Source organism: Curcuma longa, chromosome 3 (genome assembly GCF_044706935.1).
Source record: "Curcuma longa cultivar G26 ecotype Majalengka, Jawa Barat chromosome 3, ITB_CL_G26_1.1, whole genome shotgun sequence".
Taxonomy (NCBI): Eukaryota; Viridiplantae; Streptophyta; class Magnoliopsida; order Zingiberales; family Zingiberaceae; genus Curcuma; species Curcuma longa.
This window is the reverse complement of record NC_133863.1, coordinates 21,444,821-21,469,563: the sequence shown is the minus strand read 5'-3', so window position 1 is coordinate 21,469,563 and position 24,743 is coordinate 21,444,821. Positions and strand designations below refer to the sequence as shown.

General features: G+C 36.7%; 2 protein-coding genes and 1 pseudogene across 2 annotated transcripts; 2 read left to right on the top strand and 1 right to left on the bottom strand.

The window, feature by feature from the left end:
- Nucleotides 1-8,028: 8,028 nt before the first annotated feature.
- LOC141825397 (transcription factor bHLH122-like) lies at nucleotides 8,029-8,938 on the top strand. The gene has a single exon (XM_074712780.1). The coding sequence runs from the start codon at nucleotides 8,184-8,186 to the stop codon at nucleotides 8,820-8,822; it is 639 nt and encodes a 212-aa protein (XP_074568881.1). The 5' UTR covers nucleotides 8,029-8,183; the 3' UTR covers nucleotides 8,823-8,938.
- Nucleotides 8,939-10,410: 1,472 nt separating this feature from the next.
- On the bottom strand, nucleotides 10,411-13,857 carry LOC141823872 (mitochondrial phosphate carrier protein 3, mitochondrial-like; annotated as a pseudogene).
- Nucleotides 13,858-21,328: 7,471 nt separating this feature from the next.
- On the top strand, nucleotides 21,329-22,836 carry LOC141825018 (uncharacterized). Its single transcript, XM_074712381.1, has 2 exons — nucleotides 21,329-21,425; nucleotides 21,505-22,836. Exon 2 carries the CDS (start codon nucleotides 21,505-21,507, stop codon nucleotides 22,633-22,635), a length of 1,131 nt encoding a protein of 376 aa, XP_074568482.1. The 5' UTR covers nucleotides 21,329-21,425; the 3' UTR covers nucleotides 22,636-22,836.
- Nucleotides 22,837-24,743: the final 1,907 nt, after the last annotated feature.

Sequence of the window (24,743 nt, the reverse complement as noted above, 5' to 3'; positions counted from 1 at the left end):
AATTTTTAACTTAACTAAATATTTTTAAAATAATTTTTAACTTAAATAAAATTTTAAAATAATTTTTAACTTAAAAAAAATTTTAAATAATTTTTAACTTAACTAAATATTTTTAAAATAATTTTTAACAAAAATAAAATTTTAAAATAATTGTTAACTTAAATAAATTTTTAAAATAATTTTTAACTTAACTAAATATTTTTTAAAATAATTTTTAACTTAACTAAATAAATTTTTTAACTCAAATAAATTTTTTAACTCAAATAAAATTTTCAAAATATATTTTTTACATTAAAACTAACTAAACCTTAGTCTAACATCATTAAAACCAATTAAATTAAAAAAAAAATCTGAAATCAAATCCTATAAAAGCAATTCAGCCGACTCAAATCGACTGGAACAAGTATTCTAGTCGACCTAACCTAATCCTAAAACGACGCAAACTTTTCCCACGAAAACGCTGTTCTCTAACTCAAGTCGACATGACTCAAGTGTTAGTCGACTTGCACCGCTTACTCAAGTCGACCTGAATACCCATTCCAGTCGACCTGAGTACTTTTATAAAATAGACCACGCAGCCCCATGCGGTAAAATCCATAATCCACCTTTTTACCCCTTTTTTTATTTTCTCGTGCTGCGTGAAGCCTCTTAGGACTCCAGAGACTTCCTACTACTACCAATATGCCCAAGTAACCCCTAAACCTTCCTAATTTGGTTAAATTTTTAGTTATTTCTATTAAATCAATAATTTCCATGTTTAGACAAGCAAAAAGGGGGCGTGAGGCAGGGACCTCTAGGACCCCTAGTACAGATCCTAGGTTTCCTACATAGGAGTTTAGGCATAGGTTTGAGGAGTTATCTTTTATCCCATCATCGCATTGTAAATATTTAGACAGGGGTTTTTTCATGAGATTTTGCATACCCTTTACTGAGGTCATTGAGCATTACCACTTATATAGATTAGTTTATTGTACAACCGCGGCCAACACTACTTTGTGTGCCGAGTTGTACAATAACTAAGTCTAGGCCGATGACCTGACTATATCCACCCAAGTCGGAGGGAGGGATATCACCATTACTCCCTCCATGATTAGTACATTTGTAGGATTCCGCCCCTCTCAGTCCACTTTTTTGTACTATCCACCTAGGGATCTACCCTTTGAAGATCCCTACTCTCATATCACTTTAGACACCATGCATACATACTTCTTTCAGGAGAACTGAACTCCTAGATAGGTTATGTTTCCATCTGACAGACTTAGGATACAGGATTATGTCCTGTATAGAGTGATAGTGAACTGCATTCTGTCACTCACCACCAGGGACCTCACCCCCATGAGACCCTTTCATTCATTCCTTTTATATGCTTTCATACACAGATTAGATATAGATATAGATCTACTTATCTTTCATACCATCATTTATGCGTCATCTGTTATGACTAGTAGGAGGATAAGACGATCAGAAATCAAGAAGGTCGTCAACAATTCAAAACCATCATCCACCGGCAAGACCGAAATGAAGTGCTACAGATGTGGTCGGAAAGGGCATTTCATAGCCAACTGCCCAAATCAGAAGAAAGAACGGAAGACCAAAAAGAAAGCACTCAAGGCGACTTGGGATGAGTCATCTTCTGAAGAATCAGACGAGGAACCGACTACGACTAGTTTTCTCGCCCTCCCAGCTCAAGATGAACCAAATCAGAGCGACAGCGACTCGGACAGCGACGAAAGCCACGGATCCGTATCCGATTCAGAAGGTTCGACCCCCGCTGTAAGTAATGAAAGATTACTTTCAATCATAATTAGTTTAACAAAAAAGTTAGCTAAGTCAAATGCTTTGGTTGAATCGCTCCAAGAGGAGTTAGTACTCCTCAAGGAGAAAGTCAACACTAAGCCACCGACTCAAGACAAATCAGTTGAGGATTCGACTCGAGTTCAACTCGAGGAAGAAAATTCTCAACTGAAAATCCAAGTCAGTGAACTCAGACGATCGCTTGAGCAATTCACCTCTGGGTCCAAGTATCTGGATATGATGCTTGGATCACAGAAGGTTGGATACAATCGATCGGGCATTGGGTATGCAGCTAAACATAGGACATTCATAGCACTAACACATAGAACACGAAACCAAACTAGAGTCCAAGCGTAGGTTCCTAAGTCAAAACTGGTTAAACCAGTTGGACTGAACCAATTTTTGGTCCCTAAGGATCAGGTTCACTTGATTCGACCAATCAAGGGGCACGATCCCCGGGGAACCAAAACTCATTGTTTGATAACCTGTTTAACTTAGCCTTTATTTTTCTGCAATAGAAATTTAGGTTAGATTAAGGACCAACTATTTGATTAACTCTTGCCAACCTAGTACCAGGGTGGGGCGAGATGATAGTACGTTAGGGAGGTTTAGGTTAAGTGGTCAAGAAGGGTAAGGAGTACCTGACTTGATTCACTTAGTCAAACCAAACTAGCCGAAGCTACCTCGCCACATCCTAGACTAGTTAGACCAAGGTTTATCAATAAATTGGTTAAGTTCATAATTTCTTAAATTAGTTTTATCTTAGAATGTGGTCGTTGCTCCGATAACCAAGAAGGCCTCTGTGCCTCGCCATTGCCTGGAAACTAATTTTTGAAATGTGAACTGAATCAATTGACGGTTAAACCTGAATCTAACTCAAAGTTAATCAAATATAGATACCTCGAACAATAAACAAAGATAAAATTGATAAAATCATCTCACAAACACCCATAGGGTCACTGATTGATCACTTAGACTGGGTGAGATGAGTTAGGTAATAACTTTCTAAAAATAACCCAACAAATTAAGTTTACTTAATTAATCAACTTAACATTTTTAATTAAGTTTAAAATTCTAATATCTTAATTAATTTTCAAAAACTTAAATTATTTTAAAAAACTTAATTATTTTTTAAAAAACTTTAATAATTTTATTTTCAATAACTTAAATTATTTTTTAAAACCTAAATTAATTTTAAAAAAAAATTAAATTATTTTCAAAACTTAATAATTTTTAAAAACCAAATTAAATTATTTTTTTAAAAACTTTAAATTAATAATATCAAAAACTCAATATTTTAAATCCATAATTACAAATTTATAAAGTCAAAATCCATAAAATCCAACTAAGTGTTTCATTATGTAGGAACATAAAAAATTGGACAAATGGATGTTGGACAGTGGATGCTCCTGACATATGACTAGAGATCAATCTAAATTCATGAAACTCAAGTTCAAAGACTTAGGGACCATTGCCTTCGAAAACAATGGCAAATTGAAAGTAATTGGTTCAGGTAACATCAAATTAGATTCTAATTTTATAATTAAAAAGGTACTATTGGTTGTAAAATTTGAGTTCAATCTACTTAGTGTAAGTCAGCTGTGTGACTCAGGTAAATTAGTCCAAACGTTTAAGCTTAAGCTTTGCTTCTCCTAAATAGAAAATAAAAAAAAAACAAAATCCAAGTACAATATGATACAAACATTTACTATATGGTTAAAACAATATTATATGATATAGTATCTACAAATCTAGTGTTTATAGCCACATATTTATATAGTATCTTGAGGTCGAGTTATAAAAATAATATCTTATAAAATATAAAATAAGACTTGCATACGCAATAGACTCCATATAATTTACAGTGCAGCTTAGCAATTGAAATCAATACATTATTTTACAGTGCAATCCAACAATTGAAGTCAAAGCATATAAAGTCAATCCAGTCCAGTACAATCTAAAACCCAATACAACCCAATAATTGAAGCTCAGGGTAATTAAAGATACTAGCTACGTCATTGCACTCAATATAATTTGACCTTTCCTACACTATACTATACTGGGAATACACTAGATAATTGAATTCCTCTTTAAGGGACTAGGAAAAAAAAAATCAAAACATAAAAAGGGAATTCAGCACGTTTATCACGTGCAGCTAGTTGGGATGGAAGGGAGGCCACATGGGTTGTTCGAGATCTGGGCCTTCTCATGGGCCCAGCCTATCAACTGTCTTGTCATATGACATGTCTAAAAGTTGTATCACAATTCTTGGCTAACTTAAATTTTTTAAAAAATAATAATAAAAATCATGTATTCATTCTCTGCGAATTGAATCACGAAATAAATTATAAATAGCATCTACATCCGAACAAAACGCCATGAGGAAATGCTATATTAGTTCCTATTTATCCAAACAGAAGAGTTAAGAGTTTTCACAGATCATTTATTCTTTTGCTTTTCACAAAATAGTTTAAACATGTAATCTGGTGGCTCCTACCTAATACAGAATCACTTCAAGTTTACACTTGCACCATGATGGAAGGTAGAAACAAAGACAAGGCAGTGGGCTTACTTGAAAGAAGCAGATGATATGATAGCTTGGTGGTCCTCCACTGATCTCGAGCTTCTCTGCAAACAAACGATATAAAATGCAGCTCCTAACTGTAAAAGCATGGAGTTTTGCTAGCTGCAGTGTTTTTACCACCAGTCCAGACCGAACGGATCAGTTCGACCAGGTAAAAATTTTGCAGTTTAACAAACTCATTAAAGATTACTCATGAACACTAAAAGTCTAAAGCCATGAAGCTTCGCGAGAAGTAGTGGTTTTCAACAACAGACCGACCAAAACTGCCGACTGATTGCAGATAAACTACATTCAAAGATGATTGATCCAGTCGTAAAAGCGACTGCACACGGCTAAATAAAAGAGAGGATGGGAGAAGATCATATAGTTAATAATTGAGATGGACCACTCCCCAAGTACCGAGAAAAACAGAGGGAAGAGGTAGCCGACGATGAGTATGTTGTTGGTTTGGACAAGCTACTCTATCATACCTCCTGTTGTTTTCAATGACTTAATGAATTTTTGGCGAGACAGGGAAAGGAATCGAGGTCCAAGGATAAGGTATGAGGTGAGAAGGTGGGAGAATTAACATAGCATTCATTATTGATTGAAAAAAACAAAAATGGGGAAAAACTAGAGGCACGCTGATATATATAATGCAGGCCAAGTCACTGAATATAATTGTGTTATGAATTTCAAGGAATAGAAAAGAGATTTCTTATCTTCCTGCGGCATGTTCTATATATGGTGAAAGTTGGTAAGCATCCTGCATTTGATAAGGAAAAAAGGTTAAGAATAATTCTCTAGAAAGGTGAAAAATGAACAGGGAATATTTACATTTTCAAACCACCAAATCTTTAATGAATACTCACTATCGTTGTAGCCAAGGTCACATAGATCCTGTGAGATTTAAAGAACCCACCCAATCCAGTGGTGATGGTCCCCTCGGAGCCATGTCCAAGTTCTGAGCATCCAGCAATTTATGTGGATGAACTGATGAGCATCCAACTTACATAATTATTGTCGTCAACCTCTCTTTTTTTCCTTTGCATGCTCCAAGTTATAATACACAGAAAGACCGTTACTTTCAGTAAATAGTAAGTAGAAGAACAAAGCACTATTTTCTAATAATTCGGCGATGGAAAGCAAATTGCTTATGAATATGACAGGTAGAGTGAGTGCACGTTATGTATTGCAAGGAAAACACAAGTAGAGAATTTGCTAATCATTACTTCAACAGATGATAGCAATATGTTTTCTACTCTAGATGCTCTCTCATGTCAGGTCAGGAGAAGATAGATTTAAAAACAACGGGACAACCATAACCACAGTGCATTCTTTTTTTTTTAATTCTCAAATCATAAGAAGAACAATCTAAATAAGAAAGGAGAGTACTAAAGATGCAGTAACTCGTTCATGAAATAACCCTGCTCAAGTCCTAGATGTATTCACAATGACAAAGCTTTTTAAAACTCAGACCAGAGATTGGATTGGCTTCTGGTTAGCTGATCTGTCAAATCTGATTGTAAAATACCGGTTTGAGAGTAAACACATAGACTCTGAACTTAGTTAACATTAATGATGAAACATACCATCAAATGAGAACTTGAATTGAGCATACAATTTTTTCAGTTGAAATGTAAGTTACTGCTGCTAAGGCCATGTTTGCGATAAGAAAACTTTTAAAATTTCCATATTCAATAAAAAGGAAATGTTGAGAAATAAAAGAGATTCAAGTTTTCAAAATTCAGAATTTAAAAACATGCTCGGTAAATCAAATCAAATATTGATTTTATGAACTTATCAAATATTTGATTACTGAGAAAACAACATATAACAAGAGCATATTCTGGAGAAAAAAAATTGTATAATTTTTATCGATTAAGCATTCTGTTTTGTTTTTTATTTTGATATTGCCACTATTAAACAAATAACGATAATAATATTAAATTTTTTTATCCTTTTACATATGCAGATTCTGTGAATCCAGTTTCCTAAACATATAATTGACTCTTGATAATTAATAATAGATAGCAAACAAAAAACTATTATAAAAAATGTTAAAAAAATTCCATCATTGTCATCTTTTGGAACTTTGTAAATAGAAAATAGTTCTAAAAACTAGTACAACTAGTTTTTACAAATTGAAATGTTTGGGGAGGAATTTATATGAACTCATTTTCCTTTAACTTGGCAGTTATATTTTTTTACTTTTTACAGTTATTATTTATTTTTCAGTTTTTATCAAAACTATTTTTTTTTATAAAAGAAAAACTTTAGTTTACTTGTTGGAAAGGTATTGCCACCGGCAGGATTGACTAAAATATATTAAAAGGGTAGGAATAGTGGATGCAGAACATAATAATTGATATAATCTATTAAGGATCAGAAGGTGACGCAGGATATGGGAAGCTCACCTGTGGGCCTTCTGCTCTACATCATTGCCACGTGTGGACTTTGTCATTTAAAAGCCTCAGCTGACCTTAGACTTCTGTACCTCTCCATGTGAAGCTTGGCTTCCTGGTGCATGCATCAGCTATTTTGCCCAGAAACATAAATAAAATATTCATGATGAACTGTCAAATATTAAGCAAAAACTGTCACAAAGCAGTGAGAAAATTTAGATTTATTCCGTGAGCTTTCACTGTTTCTCAGTTGGATCCTGAAATAGTTTACCTCTTGTTCTGAAGTTCTAGTTTCAACCTCTCATCTTAGCAGTTCAATGGACAAAATCCAGGAAGCCGATTCCAAATAGCTGATCCTAATGCTCTATGATTTAGTGTTATTGTTATTGTGTTTTTGTTCAGACAAAAAATTTGAACAAACAACTCTATATATTCTATATTTTCTCCAACTACATAAAGGTGGTCATTTTATCCAGATTTATAGTAGAATAGGAGAACATGGTGAAAAAGAGACCAACAATAAATTCAAGTGCATCCATTTTATCATACCAGATGCACCCGTTTTATCATACATACTATGTGCAATACTTAAGGGTGCACTAGTTTTTTTTTTTAAATTTCAGATGCTCCCATTTTTCTTCAATAACAGTTGCAGCTGTTTTCTTGTTAAGGGCCCTTGTTCTTCAATGCTGGTGAATCCATTCTTCGATATAAGGATCATTCGGTGGCGGAGGGCTCGGTAAAAGGAGCTGCACTTATAATGTTAGTTTTGTTCCTAAATTGATAGAAAATCAGGAGCCAACCAAATAGACAAAAATAACTTCACATGAAAAACTAAATTCCTCCTCAGTGCATCCTAAATTTGTATCCCAATGATTTGTTTAAGTGTGTCTGAATTTTTGAGGCTGTGCTAGTAGTTTGTGGGAGGTTGAGAAGCAACCTAGTAAGCATTATCACGCTACCAATAGTATAATACTACAAGCTGGCAATCATTTATTACTATGACAAGTGAGAACAGATGAACCAAACCAAACCAAGGTATAGTTGTGAACATAATATATAAATGACACAAGCTTATGAAAATGAGATTAAAAAAAAATACAGGTAAAATATTTTAGAATAGAAAAATAAAATTTGATAATACATATCTTGTATGAATAAATTCCATTCTTGATTATTATATAGTTTAAAGCATACTAGAGAACAGCTAAAAGCATATTATATAAAGCCTACTTCATTGGGATTGGGCATTCAAAGGGAAAGCTTGGAAAGCCATCAGATACACTCACCAATCATAGATATCTCCCGTCCGCGATCTTCTGAAACTACTCCCAGTTCAATCCCTTCCCTCCTCACTTTGCCCATATCCCTCTACTTTCTGAGCTCTAATTAGCCTTCGCAGAGTGATAGTAGAACTTCCGATGGATTTGGACTACGCAACAAATGCCCAGATGGACTTGGAGAAGGTGATGATGGAGATGGAGAAGCTAAAGGAATTTTCACAAACACCCGTCCTGCACTCCCATCAGCTCGGCTACTCCGGCGCCCTCCCGCCGGAGCTCCTCAACACAGGAGGGGCCTCTTCTTCCACGATGCAGATGCTGCTGAGCTCTCCGGCGGGCGGCCTCTGCGAAAGGCCGTCGGTGGCGGACATGAGGGAGATGATATTCCGCATGGCCGCGCTGCAGCCCATCCGGATCGACCCCGAGTCGGTGAAGCCGCCGAAGCGGCGGAACGTGCGGATATCGAAGGACCCGCAGAGCGTGGCCGCCCGCCACCGGCGTGAGCGGATCAGCGAGCGGATAAGGATCCTGCAGCAGCTGGTGCCCGGGGGGACCAAGATGGACACGGCGTCGATGCTGGACGAGGCCATCCACTACATGAAGTTCCTGAAGAGCCAGGTGCAGTCGCTGGAGCAGGCGGCAGCCACCGGGCCCGCCGCCGCCGCATCCGCCGCCCGCTTCCCTAGCGGAGGGTCACCCCACGGGAGCTACGCCTGCTTCGAGGCCCCGGATTCGGGATCCCAATTCCTCCTGAATAATTTCTCCGATATTTGCTGAGCTCCATGTGCAATTGATTGCACAAATACACCAATGTTCTAGTTAAGTTTTCAAACTCGATGACCATGCTTGGCTTTATAATATCAATCATCTCTTCTCGATCAACAATGACTGAATTGAACTCCATGCTGCTTTACCATATCGCCCACCCACAAGATCATCAACAATTAATAACCTAATGATTTCTTTATGTTGATTTCTAATGATTGAGAGAGTGAAGTGATTGATCTGCAACCTGTCAGCATATACGACGCCTTCAGTCACAGCTCGTGCGTGTGAAAGGCGTAGTAGCTTAAGTTGTTATTGCAAAAGCTCAAGGTGCAGTCCACACATCGCATCGCATGACAAGAACTTGGGTAAATCTTAATCTGTGCTTAATTTTTCTTTATGATCGATCCAATCATGATACCAGGGTTGACTTGGGCGGCGCTGACATAATTTTTCAGCTGACTGAACAGGGTTGGTCGTACATGTAGTTGTCCGGCCATTCATGTAGAAGAAATATAATAATTCCCACAAGAGAAGAGATATGAAACATTACGTATCCAACATGCAACTAATAGTAGTAGATGGTCGAAATTTATAGTTTATGAATAGAAGACTGTTGATTGATTGGTTAATTTTCCTACTAACCTGCATGCGCCTGAGAACTGCCATGAAATGTCAGCTTTGTGTTGCATGTTCTTCACTCGAATCGGTGGGTGGTGCAACGCCTCCAGCTATTGGCCTGAAGATTTAGTAGTTCCGGTGACATAATAAGACACAAATTAAGCTTACAGGCCAACAAAAAATCTGATCATAATTAACCATGCATCGTAGATTACTTCCCCATTGTTTTCCAGTCAGAATCCCAATCGTAATATAATGATGCGAAGAAGAAGAAGAAGAAGACCTCGGTATAGAACTGAACTTAGTTCCTTAAAATTGTATATCAAAGAGAAAGTGCAGCATCATTATATTGTAATTAAAAAGAACAATGAGACATTTGGGAGGCTCGAAAAGAACAATTCACTGACGGATAGTTTTTGGTCTTTCATTGTAAGAAGACATCGATCGATTATAACAGCAGAAATATGAGCAAAAAAGTGATCACAGCAGTTGCCTCGAGAAGATTATGAGAAAACAGGAATTAACATGATGAACTAGTTAACAACTGCAGAAAAGGCAAAGACCAAATAAAAGGTTGAGCTTAAACACATCTTTAACTAAAGGACAAAAAGATTGCTTCATGTAAAAAAGGTGAAACATGAAATGATAAAAAAAGTAATAGTCTAGCTAGCTAAAAGTTACATGAAATGATAAAAAAAAAAGAGTTATTTTCCATCCAGGTCTGACCTTGTGAATTTCATTGAGTATCTAGTTTGTTTAAGAGATGCAAAGTATGACAGAAATCCAGTTAACTCACAGCGCGTTCAAGAGGAATAAAACATATTAAGCTTCTCGACATTACTACGGTTTTCAATATTTCATAAAACATGAAAGAGGCTGGTTGAGTGCGAATGCAATAAAGATGATTTTAACAGTAAAGAATTACATTACCATATATATCAAAATTGTAGAAGAGATATATGTAAAGCATGTGTGTATTTTATATGACAAACAGATTGTTGGAAATGAATCGAGTGTGCTTACGAGGAATCTGACGCCCCCATAGTCGAACTAGTCCTTTATAAAGTCTGCAATTCCAATGCAACAGCAAACAAATCAACAGTTGAAGCTATGACTTAGCTGAAATCAAACGTACCCCGGAAGACCTTCTGATGCAACAAACTTAGGTAGTCCATCTCTCAAACCTTTAGCAAACCCTGGTTGAGTTTGGATCCTGATCTTCACTACTGCTTCCATGGGGCAAAGAGTAACATTAGCAATTATTTCAGCAGAAGCAAATCCCACAAGATAAATGGCAGTTTTATACTTCGATGCATGTTCTGGTTCAGCAAGCTCCGAGTATAACTTGAAGAATTCATGAAATCCAAATTTGAATCCACCCTCAGTACTATACGATGTCGGACAGGATAATAATTATCCTACAAGCGATATTGATTTTGTTGATTGACTGCGAATGCTGAAAAATAATCTTCTAAAACCTATTAATTCGAAAGAATACCAAGAGATAGAGAAATAAATGACACTATCAAAAAATATTATTAATCTACAAAACATCTTTAACATCAAATAAATAATTATTTAAATGGACTCAAAATTCTAAGATGCAAAGGAAAAAAATTCTTTATTTATTTAAATGGACTCAAAATTCTAAGATGCAAAGGAAAAAATTCTAACAGAAAAAATTTTCAAGGGACTCAAAATCTTAAAATTCAAAATATAAAAATTATCAAAGTCCTAAAAATTATTTAAAATGATAAAAAAATATCCGACGAATCCTCTTCATCACTATACCTTGCTCATTTAGTGAAATCATAAACTGTAGAATCAATAATAGCATCAGAGAAAGTGAATATCACTCGTACTTTCATCATTTTTTCTTTTCTATCATATTAATATAGCAGCGGAATATAAAAGAACTAAAGAAAAGAAAAGAGGACAATATTATTTACTTGTTCACAACCCTTAGGGTGCTACTCCAAGGCTTATGTATTTGGCATGAGTCCATTATATTCTTCTTCTTTTTCGGATATTTTTTAGAGGCAGAAAAATCTCTTACAAATTTCGTAAAGTACAAATACAAGAAATAAACTTAAAGCATAAGCATATAATAAAAACAAGCAAACTCGTGTTATCTGCTACGAAATCTTGAATGTCGTAACACTCCTCCTGACGCTTTCCAGATCACACGAGCAGAGCTTGGAAGACTTATTGAACACAAGAATGAAGATGATTACTTGTGTATGTTTTTTGAATCTCGGATCCAAAGGCTTTTTATAGATTTTTTCCGATTGACTGATCAACCATTATGGGTTGACTGATCTAAATTTGATCCTGCTCCATCCACTGTTCGAATCCGTTTTCCAATCAACTGATCATCTGGTTCAATCAATCGATAAATTATTGTATCGTCTCCCTATCTGAGATCATTGGCGGATCGGATAAACATCCCGCTCGATCCGCTTGTTCGGTTGCATGATCATCAGGAACAATCAACCGATCCTAACCTTTCCTTCCAGGATCGGATCGCATCCCGCTCAATCCGCTTGTTTGATTAATCGATCCACTAGAATAGTCAACTGATCATAATTTTTTCTTCCGAAAATAGATTGTATCTCAATCTATCTTATTTATAGTTATCGGTTGATTGAACATCCTCGTTCGATCGCCCAAAAAATCCGATCCATCGTAAATACCTTTCGACCGACCAAAGTCCTATTTCCTGCAAAACATAGTTAGCGCAATAGATAGATAGTAGTTATGCAAAGTAACATTGTGCTTCAAAGATCGAAACATGTTGATCCGATCGATCAAAAATCTTGTTTTGGTCTCTTGAACCTCTTGACCTACTGGTTATACTTATTCGTTGTTCACTCCTCCAAGACTATTCACTACCTAGGGTTTACTTTCTTAGTTTTTCCTTTGTTAAACATTTAATCACCCTTGATCTGCTTGAGCTTGTCAGATATCTGGTCATCCTTAATCTTCTTGGATTTTTCCTTTATCAGACATCCGGTCTGGACTTTCTCTTTCTCAGATATCCAATCAACCTTGACCCAATTGGATTTTTTCTTTTGCTAAGCATCCGATCAATTTTGATCTGCTTGGATTTTCTTTTTGTCAGATATTCAATCAACCTTAACTTATTTGAACTTCTCACTTACCTAAGTCAATCTTAACCTATAAGGACTTTTCATTTAAATGTCAAGCATTTGATCAATCTTGACCTAGACTTCTCACCAACTCACTTCTAAACATCTAGATAGTCTTAATTTGCTTGGTTTCTCTAGCTAATTTAATCAACCTTACTAGACTTCATTAAATATATTGTCAAGCATACATCAAAATCCTGGAAGCCAATTGTATCAACATAAACCATAAACCATGTGGAGATATTCTTGTACTTTTCTGGGTCAATTTGAATTTCACAAAGGAAAAGGATGCTAATCAAGAATACTAGTAAAAGAGGTTTTATCTCAAAAAAAAATCTACAAGTCTAACAAAGTACTAAAATTTTATTCAGGAAACAGAGTATCAATAAAATAAATAAAGCTGATGAAAATGAAGCAAACAAAACTAATGCTAACCATTTTGGCAAAACGAAGAATGCTGTGTGTTTGGATCAAATTCCAATATAAAACTTGAAATAATGACAACTCGAAGCCAAGAATCACGAATTTGATGAACAGCCAAGTGACATCTTTAAGGAAGAAGGTTCTGACTTTTGCATGCTAACTGAACTCAAATGATGAAAGAAGTAGAGTATACCCTCAGCAAACTGTGCACTCCCAAAAATTTCTTTAGAAATTACTTAGTTCTCACAGACATTTCATATTGCAGACCTAAATATGCGCAGAAAAAGCAACTCGATCAAACAGAGCAGACTCAATATGCAAAAGTTGCTTCATTCGAACTGGTTTTTATCTTGATCTACAAGTTCCATCAAAATTTAACAGGAGAGTCAAAAGAACGCACAAAGACCATGAATTGATTCGGATTGTAGTTACCATCAGCCAATCTTAAATCATCGCCTCGTTATCCCACCAAATTGCATAAACACTCATTAGACAATTGAAGGAACCCTAGCCCCAATCGAAACCCAACGCACCCAAAAATTCAAGAACCTCACCTGCGTATTGCACGTGACGAGGTCGAGCGGGGTGACGGCCATATGGGTAAGGCCGCAACTGGCGCTGCCGCCCAATCCAAAGACGAAGGCATTTCGTTTTTCCTAGGCTCCCTCGGCGGCTCGAAGAAGAACAAACCACGCAGATGGGATTTCTCCCTGAAATCCACATTCATCTGCAGCGAATCGGAGGGAAAGCTTCAGCCGCGGAGCCTCTCCTGCGCCAGTGACATATATGGCGGAGGAGACGGAGAAGCGGAAGCCATGGAGGGGCGAGCTGGCAGATCCTCCGGAGCCTCCCATGGACGGATCCTGAACCAGGAGTAGCGTTCCTGGATTCGATGGGATCGGCCGACCGACGACGGGACTCTCGTCGGCGACGGCCACTGCGGTGCGCTTGTGTTCTTGGGAGCTTGTGGGCGACAACGGCAATGCCACAGAGAAGAGGGCAAAGTAGTCGTTTGAAGAAACAACAAGGGTATTTTAGGTAATCAGCGAGTATATTCGATCGCTCAGTCGCCACGTCAGCTTTACTCAAACCGAGGCCGCAGAATCGAGCGGGGGAAGGGAAGGGTTTTATCAACGAAGCAACACGTGTCCTTGTACAGTAATAACACGTCGCATGAGAGAAGCGAATCTTTTGCCTCCGCAATTACCTGATTCTTCATTCGGTGCAAGAAAGTGGGCCCCAGAATCGGGCGGGGACCGGGAACGGTTTTACAGCGAAGCAACACGTGTTCGTGTATGTAATAACACGTTACATGAGAGCAGCGGAAGCGAATCTTTTGCCTGCGCAATTACCCGACTCTTCATTCGGTGCCAAAAAGTGGGCCCCAGTTTCACAATTCGACTAAATATTGGTTGCGACATTAATTAATGCAAATGGGAGAATAAGACGCGAAGATGGATAATCTAATTTGTTGTTTTGCAAATGGGAGAATAAGGCCTTCTTCGTAACTCCAATATAGTTTTTCCTAAACGCGGCCCGTTGGAATCCAACCGCTCGCATTTACTAGCTAGCTATTGGATCGGAACCCAACGGCTATGATTAGCTAACCGTTGGAACAAAACTATACAGCTCTTACAATGTGATATACTCGTAATAATCTATGATGGGCCGGTCGGTCGGGTTGAGCCATAATAAAAGAGAAATTAAGTTAGGCTCAATAAGAAGCTAAGCCCAAGAAACTTAAATTGCTCAAGTGCTAAGGAGACATTAAGGAATTCGTTCGGAGTCAGATGATGCTTGGGAGTCGAATCCGAAGGTGCTCAAGAAGTGGATTCGAAGGTGCTCGGGAATCGGATCGAAAGTCAAAACCAAGGTGCGTTCGGGAACCAGGTTCTGAGCTAGTCATAGGGTGTTTAGGAATAGGAAGCAGAATCATAAGGCGATCGGGATTGGGTTTAGGGTCAAATAGTACTTAACTTAGGAGACTAGTAGTTGTAAAAATGGCCTATGGCCAAACAACTTGCAGTATCTGAATATGAATTCAGGGAGAAGAACCAAGATTTGTATAGAGGATAGAAATAATGAAAGACATTGATAATCATTAACAACTAATTAAGCTATTACTAAGATAGAGGATTGCGGAACCATTATCGAACGACAAAATAATAAATGGTGATCGGTGACCGTTGAAACAAGAGGATATCAATATCATAATTAATATCAATACGAGATAAAACTATAAAAGAAAGGTACAGATGGTGGGTGCATGATATTTTTGATTTAATAATCAGGGGTTCAATTTCACAGGAACTCACAATCTGTCATTCACCCCACTATGCATCTCCTATCTGTATATTTAAATTTACCTCCCTTCATACCGGTGGGGTTTAGGGTTTAGGGAGATCACTAAGATAGCAAATCCATTTTTTTATATAAAAAGAAAGGTGATTATTAAAATAAAAAAGAAACTCATTCTTATATATTCATCTCTCTTAGTTTCGACTATATATATATATATATATATTTTTTTTTTCCTCTCACTATCTCATTAAAATATCGGAGGAGCTTTGTTGTGACAAAACGCTCTCTGATCATGTGTTGATCACTTTAAATAGAAACTCTTCAATTCGGTATAGAAAAGATGAGGTAAGTTTGGCCACCAATGTCCAAGAAGTACTTGATCAGGAGCTTCTGAATTCTACCATATCACTATGAAAGTTTAGAAAAGCTTATTAGAAAGGTGGCAGATGAGATTTGATACTTAAAGACGTCGTGAAGATATTTGAATAGCACAAGATATTAGACACAAACCTATTAATCTTTTGAAACCCTCAATCTCCAATTCAAACTCCTATTCTTATTAATAATAATAATAATTTGATAATATAAGTATTTAGATTTCGCTCGACTAATCATAAAAATAAGATGCTTTTTCTCCTAATTCACCTATTGAATAGATCCAGAGCACAGTAAGGACTCCTAAAAGATTAGGAGATCACAAATTAAGATCTTCGAAGATTTGAAAAGATAGGAACCGATGCATGCCGCCTTACAGCTGCACATGTACATGTCCAGTATCAAATCTGAACAAGTTCAGCTGTTCAAATCTGATGTTCAGGTCATAAAGCTCCCCTTTAATTCTGAGACTACTCATTGAGGGCGTTGATATCCTCCTATCCGATCCTGATCCGATCCTTTACGCGCAAAAACAACTCACACTTGACCATTGAAGTAGTTGTCAACTTGAGCCCACAAACAAATTAGCTTCAACAGCTCACAATAATCTTAATTTGTCAACTTAATGGCATACACATGATCGATCGATGCTTGGCTTTGTCTGCCTTGCATTCAGCTGATTTCATCAAGCTTAAACTCACAGGACCACTTCTCCACAAACCCTAATAAAGAGAGAAGAAGAATAAAAATATATATGAAAAGATAACTTTTGGACCGACCTCCATGCATGCATCAGTGTGACCTTTTACTTTGCATCAAAAGCTATGAATGGAGAGGTACCTCGTAGGCAAAATAAACTAACTCCAACTTGTAGCCGGCTTAATTAATTAATTAATTCTTTGTAAATTTATTATTGTATGATTTTATGATCACAAGTTCGAGTCCCAGAAATAGTCTCATAAGTTCGTGTTAATGGAAGTTTTATGTATCGAGCTGTCCTTTTGTAACTTTTCTAGCTACTCGTCTTGATCAGTGTGTGGGAGAGTTAGTGCAACAGGGCTTTTGCTTTGTGATGAGGAAGCTGGCGTTGGCAAAAGCACAGGAGACAGTAGATGTCCTACTGAATCTCACATCCCTCTTCTTTATCAGCTTGCATTTAACAGTTAAACTACCCACCCTAGATATTCTTCTCTCACTCACACTTCATTTCTTTGAAGCAAAATATTGTTATATTAAAATTACCTCACAACTTTTATTATTATTATTTATTATTATTATTATATATATATATATATATATATATTGATATTCTGCTTGCTGATGGGGGCATTGATACTCATTCTCTCTTAAACTCCACTATAGAAGTTTAACTTAATTAAGCATCTTCAGTACCCTCTAATGTGTGTTAATCCACGTAGGTCAACCACATTATATATATTAGAGGGAGCTTAATTAATTGGTTATTATAATCCAACAAGGAGACGGATTTTAGACGCATACTTGTATTATTAATGAGAAAAAAGACAAGAAAGAGTACTTAATCAATGCATGGATGAAGAGGGAGTGCTTGTTGGGCGGTCCATTAGTTAGCTAATCAATGTGATTTTAAGTTGAAAGTGAGTGTGTTGAAGTAGTGGAGGTGACCTCATTTAAGTGAGCTTTTGAAATGGATTGGTCAACTTCTTGGAGCATTGTATAATGCTTGTATTATTGCAATTAAAGCACCTTTTTAAACAAAGTGCTTTAAGTTAATGTTGCTTTAGTCTAGTTTAGTTGGAGTATTATTTTTACATACTAATTTGAATTGATTATTTCGTGTGCTAATGGATAAGCATCCATAGCTAGCTATTGTTAATGGACTAAAAAATATACATTTTGGTTGACATAGTGGTAAGTGAATTAGATCCTTATGATTATTAGCCAAAGGTATAGTAGACAATTCGAATTCGTATAATAATATTATAAGATGAGGATTAGTGTTCGTGGTATCTCTTGGTCACTAATCAATTACGAGTATTAATTAAATAATACAAATTTACATTAATAGAAAAAACATACTATAAGAATATTTTTGAAACTTTACATGAATTATTAAGAACAAAAAATTTGACACTACTTGTAAATTGATGAGTATGATGAAGAATAGATATCCAACAAAAGTATATTGAAATGTCATTGTCCTTGAAAAGAAAACTTTCATACTGTCTTCCACAACCATGTAATGACATTGAAGTTTCATGCTTTAATAAATTAATGGGAAATTAGATCGCGATGGACACTCTTTAGTTAGTTTTTTTTATCGATATATTGTATGTGTATGTTAATCGAACAAAAGACATGTTATTTAGAAGCAATTCAAGCCAACAGCCAAACTTACAATTGTGTCATTGAAGATTTTGGTACACATCTATCAATTGAATTAGAATTTCAAAATAAACTTAAATAATAAATTTGTATGACTACATTTGATGATTTCATCCAAACTAGACTTATCCAACTGAAGAACTCATCCACCGAAACAAATAAACATTTTCAAAGATAAGATATATATTTTCAAAATAAAACGCAAATGAAGAACAACTAGACCATCATACCTATGTTTCCCTCTCTATATATAGAGAGAGACACACGCAATAATGCTAATATATAATTACATTTGTTTATATTTCCTATACTTTTATATTTGGTATTTAAAATTAAAATTCATATTTTTAATTAAAAAAACTTATTTTTCTTCTTTTATCTTCTCATAAAAACTAACTTTTTTATGGGCTAAGATATCTAAAATCTCTAAGGTAAGGATTGATTTTTACTTTATTAGGACCATACAAATCTAATTAAATTGGATAAGGATTGGATGCCAAAACATTAATTAAGCTTTTCCTCCTCTAACTTTATCTATATTTACAGAAATGGTAATTCGGACCTGGCGCGTACTTAGCCGCGGAACACAACAATATTGGACGTCGCGTCGTGCCGGTACGATTAGACGACGTGTCGACGATTGCGGCGGGGTCCGTACACGTAGCGTACGGCCAGATCTATCCAGAATATTGCTGCAGGATTCGCCACTAGATTGCCTAGCTCTTCCGCGTCGTCGCCCTGGCCGTCGCCGTCGCCGTCAGGGTACGTACGTAGCTCCCCTGCTGCAGCATGCAGCCATGCATGCCATGCACTAAATTTAAAAAAACGTTGTAATGTAATTATCTACGTGGACTAACCATTTTTAAGAAATGGCAAAAATAAAAAAAACATCCTTCTTTTCTTTTATGCAAAAGGTGAAATTCATCATCCAGTGATCCCACACGATCGACTTCATGATCATCTATAAAAAGATAAATCAAGAAGGTACAGTGACTACGATGTAAGGGCATTGTCTCAGCTTTGCCAAGATTCAATTATTATCCACTTTTACAACTCTATTCTGTCGGAACTCAACATCCTATACCTTCCAAATCGAAGGGATGCCCAAATTTAATTTTTTTAAAAAAAATCTTTTATTTTATTGTTCAATTACATGTAATTATTCAATTGTTCTTCGTATTATCATCGCTCGTCCTAAATTTTTTATTTAATTTTTAAATTTGTTAGGTGTGTTGACAGCTATAAAATCGTAACTCCAACATATGTTATAACATCTATAATTTTATAATTATTATAATGTGAATGTTAGATGAGCATAAAAATCATACTACTATAACATGACTTCCTATTAACGTTAAATAGATTAAGTATGTATTGTAAAATTATAAAATCTTAATTACTATAATACATGTAATGACTATTTTTTTTAAAATAATGACTTTTATTTTTTTCGATTCCATAGCATAGCAAATCCATTGGCCATTCTTAGGTAGGGAGCCTAGATAATGTTGAATCCTAGTCACGCTCCTGTTATAAAATTATAACTAATATTATATATCAGATTGATTTAAGAATATATCCGATTGATTTAAGATTAGATGAAAGATAAGAAAGAGTAGTAAGAGAGAATAATTATTGTCTTCTTATTGTTTACTAGATATAAATCTTCCTATATATATATCCCTCATTGCTAATGGTCGACATTAATTATTGTCATCACAATCCTCGCTCTTCGAACTATTATGAGTGAGAACCTATGAGTAAAGAGTTATCGATCATACCAAAGAAATTAAACATAGTTAATCCCTCGATATATACACAACTCGGGAATTGATATAGTTAAGGTAGATATTAAATTTCTTAGAGAACTAAGCTCCTACCTAAGTACTTATTCATATATATTCAAGATTGATATTCATTGCTTAGAGAACAATACAAGAGAAAGGAGAGGAGTACTATTCTTATTATGTAGGTCCTTAAAAGAGAAAAGGAGACTAAAAAAGGGCTAGATATTAGGTTTGATAGGATGGATAGGAGGAGGAATATATTGGTGAGTTTTGAGTCTACCATCGAAGAGAAGAGAAGAGGACTTAATGTGTTGCTAAGGAGAAGGGGAGGTAGAGTGGGGTGAGAGGAGAAGAGAGACGCATTGCCATTTCTTGTTGATTACCGACGAGAATGGGAGGGAAGGAAGTGCAACGACAAATTGTGACTTGAATATGACATGACCACATTGGCCAAACTGTGAGCTTGCGGCCTTTACGATCTTGAGCCATAGCTAAGTTGCAAGCTCATGACATTCATGGCTACCATTTCATTGGGGGGAGTTAGGGAGGGAAAGTTTAGGGAGATATGAGGGTCACAATAATCTTATCATTGGAAGTTATTCTTTTTTCATAAGTAAGATACTTATTCACTACGATTTATGATTGATCGGGTGAACCCTTATTTATATATATATATATATATATATATATATATATATATATATATATATATATATATATATATATATATATATATATAAAGTCCGAGTAGGTTAACACCTTCCTCCACCACCCGCAGTGAGAAGGTTTGAAATTTGTTCTGTCTTATTTTGAGTGGATGAAGATTCTATTTGAATCAAAGTACGAAATCAATTTAAACCGTTAAATTAACAAATATTTAAATTGATTTCTACTCAATCTTCTTAATCACAGCCGGAAAGGGGGACTTTATTTTAGGTTCCTTTACCTTAAAGAATGAACTAAGACAACAGATAGAATTCAAAATGAGAGTCAAAATAATTTCCTCCATTTAATCAATGCAAAATTAGAAGGAAACAAAATATATAGAATTCAAAATCCGCCCGCAAATCAATTTTAACCAATTTTCAATCCACTCGAAATCGGTGGAACAAAGTTTCTCTCGTCTAGCATCAAACGTCTTGATCGTCTATAACTATTCTAAATCTTAAATCCTAAATTTTAAACTTAGAGCTCCAAACTAATCTATCACTAGTTCAAAGAGTAATGAGAGAGGGGAGAGGGAAGAAGAAAAGTTGGAGAAAAAAATCTAACAATATTTTTAAAGCTGTTGAAAAGGAAGGGGATTGTGGAGCGTGGTGGTGGTGGAGGGCCAGGGGCGGCCAAAAAGTTTCTCCAAAGCAGAGCAAGAGCGAGGGGAGCAGAGAGAAAGGATGCCTTTCCTCCGCCTACAAGTACCCTCCTCCTCCCATCTCTTCCTCCCTCATCAGTGACTGTGAGCCTCTTCCTCCACGAGAGATCTCAAGTTCACCCCTAGAACACTCTCTTGGAGTGGAAGCTTACCGGTGAAAAAGAACAGGACAGAACACTAGAACAGAGCGCCTCCCTGTTTTCGTCCGATTTCGTCCTTGATTAAGGTAATACAAAGTTCATTTTAAGCTTTTGAAGTGGAATTTAGAGTTGTGAGTTGAAGTTTGTGAGTTTGTGGTGGTGAAGATGACGGTGGCTGTGATGCAAACACCTGTGTGTCTCTCGGAGAAGTACCTGCGGCCGGCGGTACCACGCATTGACGCCGGAGAAGATGAACGGAGGGCGGAGCAAGTGGGTGCTTGGAGCGAAATTTGTAAGGCGGCTGATAGGGCGGTGCAGGCGCCTTATGTTCACCCTCTGGTGAGGCGATCGTCGAGGTCGATGAGCCTGGAGAGCCTTCAGATATGCACGGAGAGCCTGGGGTCGGAAAGCGGCTCCGACGGATTCTCCGACCATGAGTTTGGAATGGTGGAGGTGGAGGGAGAGGAAGAGAGGGAGGGAATTGAGTTCGTGGAGGAGAAGGTGGAGGAAGCAGAGGAGCCCTGGTTGATGCGCCGCCGGAGGACAGAGCTCACGGCGGTGAACTACCAATGCTCCTCCGGCAGCTGGAGGTCGCCGCCGAGGTGGTTCCCGCCGCCTCTGACCTCAATCTCCCGTCGCGACGGGCCGTGCCTCCGCATGAGGAGCCACCGCCGCGACGGCCGCCTCGTGCTCGAGGCCGTGCCCGTGCCGTCGCGCAACTATCTCCACGCCGACCGCGAGGGCGGCCGCCTCCTTCTCTCCATCGTCGGCACCACCGCGAGCCGCGGCGAGCGAAATGAAGAAAAGAAAGCGGCGGAGGCTGCTAGTTCCGACGGAGGAGTTGAATCAGAGGGTGAGGAGGAGGCGATGGTGGAAGAAGAGGAGGAGGAGGAAGAAGAAGAAGAAGAAGAAGAAGAAGTGGAGGTGGTCGACCGCGGAACCGTGGTGGAGGTCAAAGTGAGCACACAACCACAGCAACAGAGCACCGGCAAGAAGGTCCTCCGCTCCTCGCTCGTCATCAACAAGTTCGTCGGCGGCACACCCGACGAGACCTGTACCGATCCCATCCCACATCAAAGCAGGCTACGTCGGCCGACCACTGCCACCTCAGCGGCAGCCGCGGTGGTCGCCTCCACCATCAGCGCCGCTCCGGGAGACGCTCCGCCTGTAAGCCCGCTGCTCTTCACGTCAAAGCGGAGGAACCGTGAGGCGATGCTGTACAGCATGCGGCGGTGCAGCCAGCTCCGGCGGCCGCTCTTCTTCTGGGAGCCCTGTTTCATCGCGGCCTCCTCTTGAGTTCATCAGCCATCGCCTTCTATCAATTACCAATTATCCACTTCAAATTTAGTCATTTAAGTTTAATAATATGCTTAATTATATATCATTGACGTAATATTTGGCGATTAAATAAGTAATTAATGTTAATTAATTAAGAAAAGCGAGTGTCTACTGTGACAATCAATGGAGAATTTTTAATGTTATCGATTATTATGTATTGCTAATTAAGGATCAAATAATTTAATTTTCGATTGAATTATTTAAAATTTTCATTTCTATTCAATTTTAACTTTCTGTTCCATTCATTCAGAATTAAGAATTTAAGATTTGACTTATTTAATTTAATAGAATTAGAATTTTTAAAATCAAAAATCGAATTAAATTAATGAAAATAATAAATATTTTTTAAAAAATTAAATTTTAAAATAATTGGATAAACCTTTTAAATTTGAAAGATTAATTTAATTAAATTGAACTTTTAATTACTTATTTAGAAGTAGGTGTTTTCCAACGGTACTACGCTCATAGGGCACTTGGTGATTATTACAGGTTAAAAATATGGTAGTTTTTAAATTTATTTATAAGTAAAATTTCAAATTTATCTAACTATTTTTAATATTTTCAAACTTTTACCATTACACTCACAATTCTAGATGATACTTTGATAATTTTAAACTCAAAGGACATTTTCAAAAAGAAGACGCACTTAGGAAGAAAATAAAAAATTTCTTATTTTAAAAAAAAAGAAAAAGAGAAGGATAAATTAACATGCACTGTGCATTAGAATTTGTACTCAAACATGAATACGATGACATAATAAAGTTCCATTCTTTAATTAAATAATATTTTTTTTCAAAAATGTAAATAAAAATGGAATCCATGGTAATGCAAACTAATTTTTTTTTTCCACAAGAGCAAAATTGATGTCATAATTTTTTTTTTGATAATTTAGATATCTAAAATTTTCAAATCGAGTAATTATGAAGATGATCAATTTGATTTTATAGAAAATTTTCATGGCATTAAAATAATTTTAAAAATAATTTATGTTGGGCCCACAATGTCGCATGTTCAAGGCCTGAGACCCACCATAAACGGAAATACTTTTTTAATGGAGTTTGACTTTCGTAATCCAACAAAGATTTGACTTTTCATAATCCAATACTTAAAGATTGCGATAAATATCCTTAATTATAGTTAACGAACACCTAATGTGCTCCTAATTATTTATTTCTGACAAATAAAGCCCCCATTGCCTTTCAAAATTTGCTAGTAATTATAAGAAGACTAACTTAGCATGAACAATTATGAGCGAAAATTTTCATTTTTACTCCTATACTTTAATGTATTATCGTTTTACCCCTCACAGTTTCGTAGTGGTTATCAAAATTTTCTTATTGAGTTTTAACTCCTATAGCTATTTCGACAATACACAATCATAGTGTCCCGAAAGAGAGCGCAAAACGACAAACACAAAGTGGAAGAAGAAAGGAGAACAGAAAGAACCTAATGCATTTGGCGAATTGATTGAATCAGGCTAGCCAAACGATTTCCGATTGCGCATCACATCGGGGATTCGATCCATCAATGCTCTCGCTTCTCCTCTTCAAGTTGTGCAAGATGCTCGAGGCAGATATAGAAAAGTGAGCATAAAGCAGTGTAGTGATGCATGGACAAGGGGAATCTCCTCCATTCTTTGCTATGCCACTTTAGCTCTGCCTCTCCTGTTTTGCTTGTGCCATTATGGCTCTTTTCATCATGGAGGGGAAAACAAGATTAAATATTTGTTCTTGTCATTTTATGCTATTTTAGTCTAGACTTCCTATTATTTGAAATTCGAACTCTTGTTTTACTTTAGGGGCATCATCTCATCTCATTTTGTCTTGAGGTGCTTAACTTCGAGTCTCGGAGGCAAATTGCACATCGAAACATGCCTTTGCTTATTCTCGTATTGGTGGCAATGATTGGGAGGAGCAAAGTGTGATTGCGTTATCCTTATTTCGTGATCAATTGTAGTTTCTTAATTTAACTTCTTATACATGGTCGTGAGACCGATCGTGTAAGACTATTAGGGTAGCAGATTCCACCTTTTTGCAGAAGAAAAGTGTGATTGTGTCTATAGCTTC

Coding starts and splice junctions, on each gene's coding strand:
- LOC141825397 (XM_074712780.1), top strand. CDS start 8,184: ATGGATTTGGACTACGCAACAAATGCCCAGATGGACTTGGAGAAGGTG.
- LOC141825018 (XM_074712381.1), top strand. CDS start 21,505: ATGACGGTGGCTGTGATGCAAACACCTGTGTGTCTCTCGGAGAAGTAC.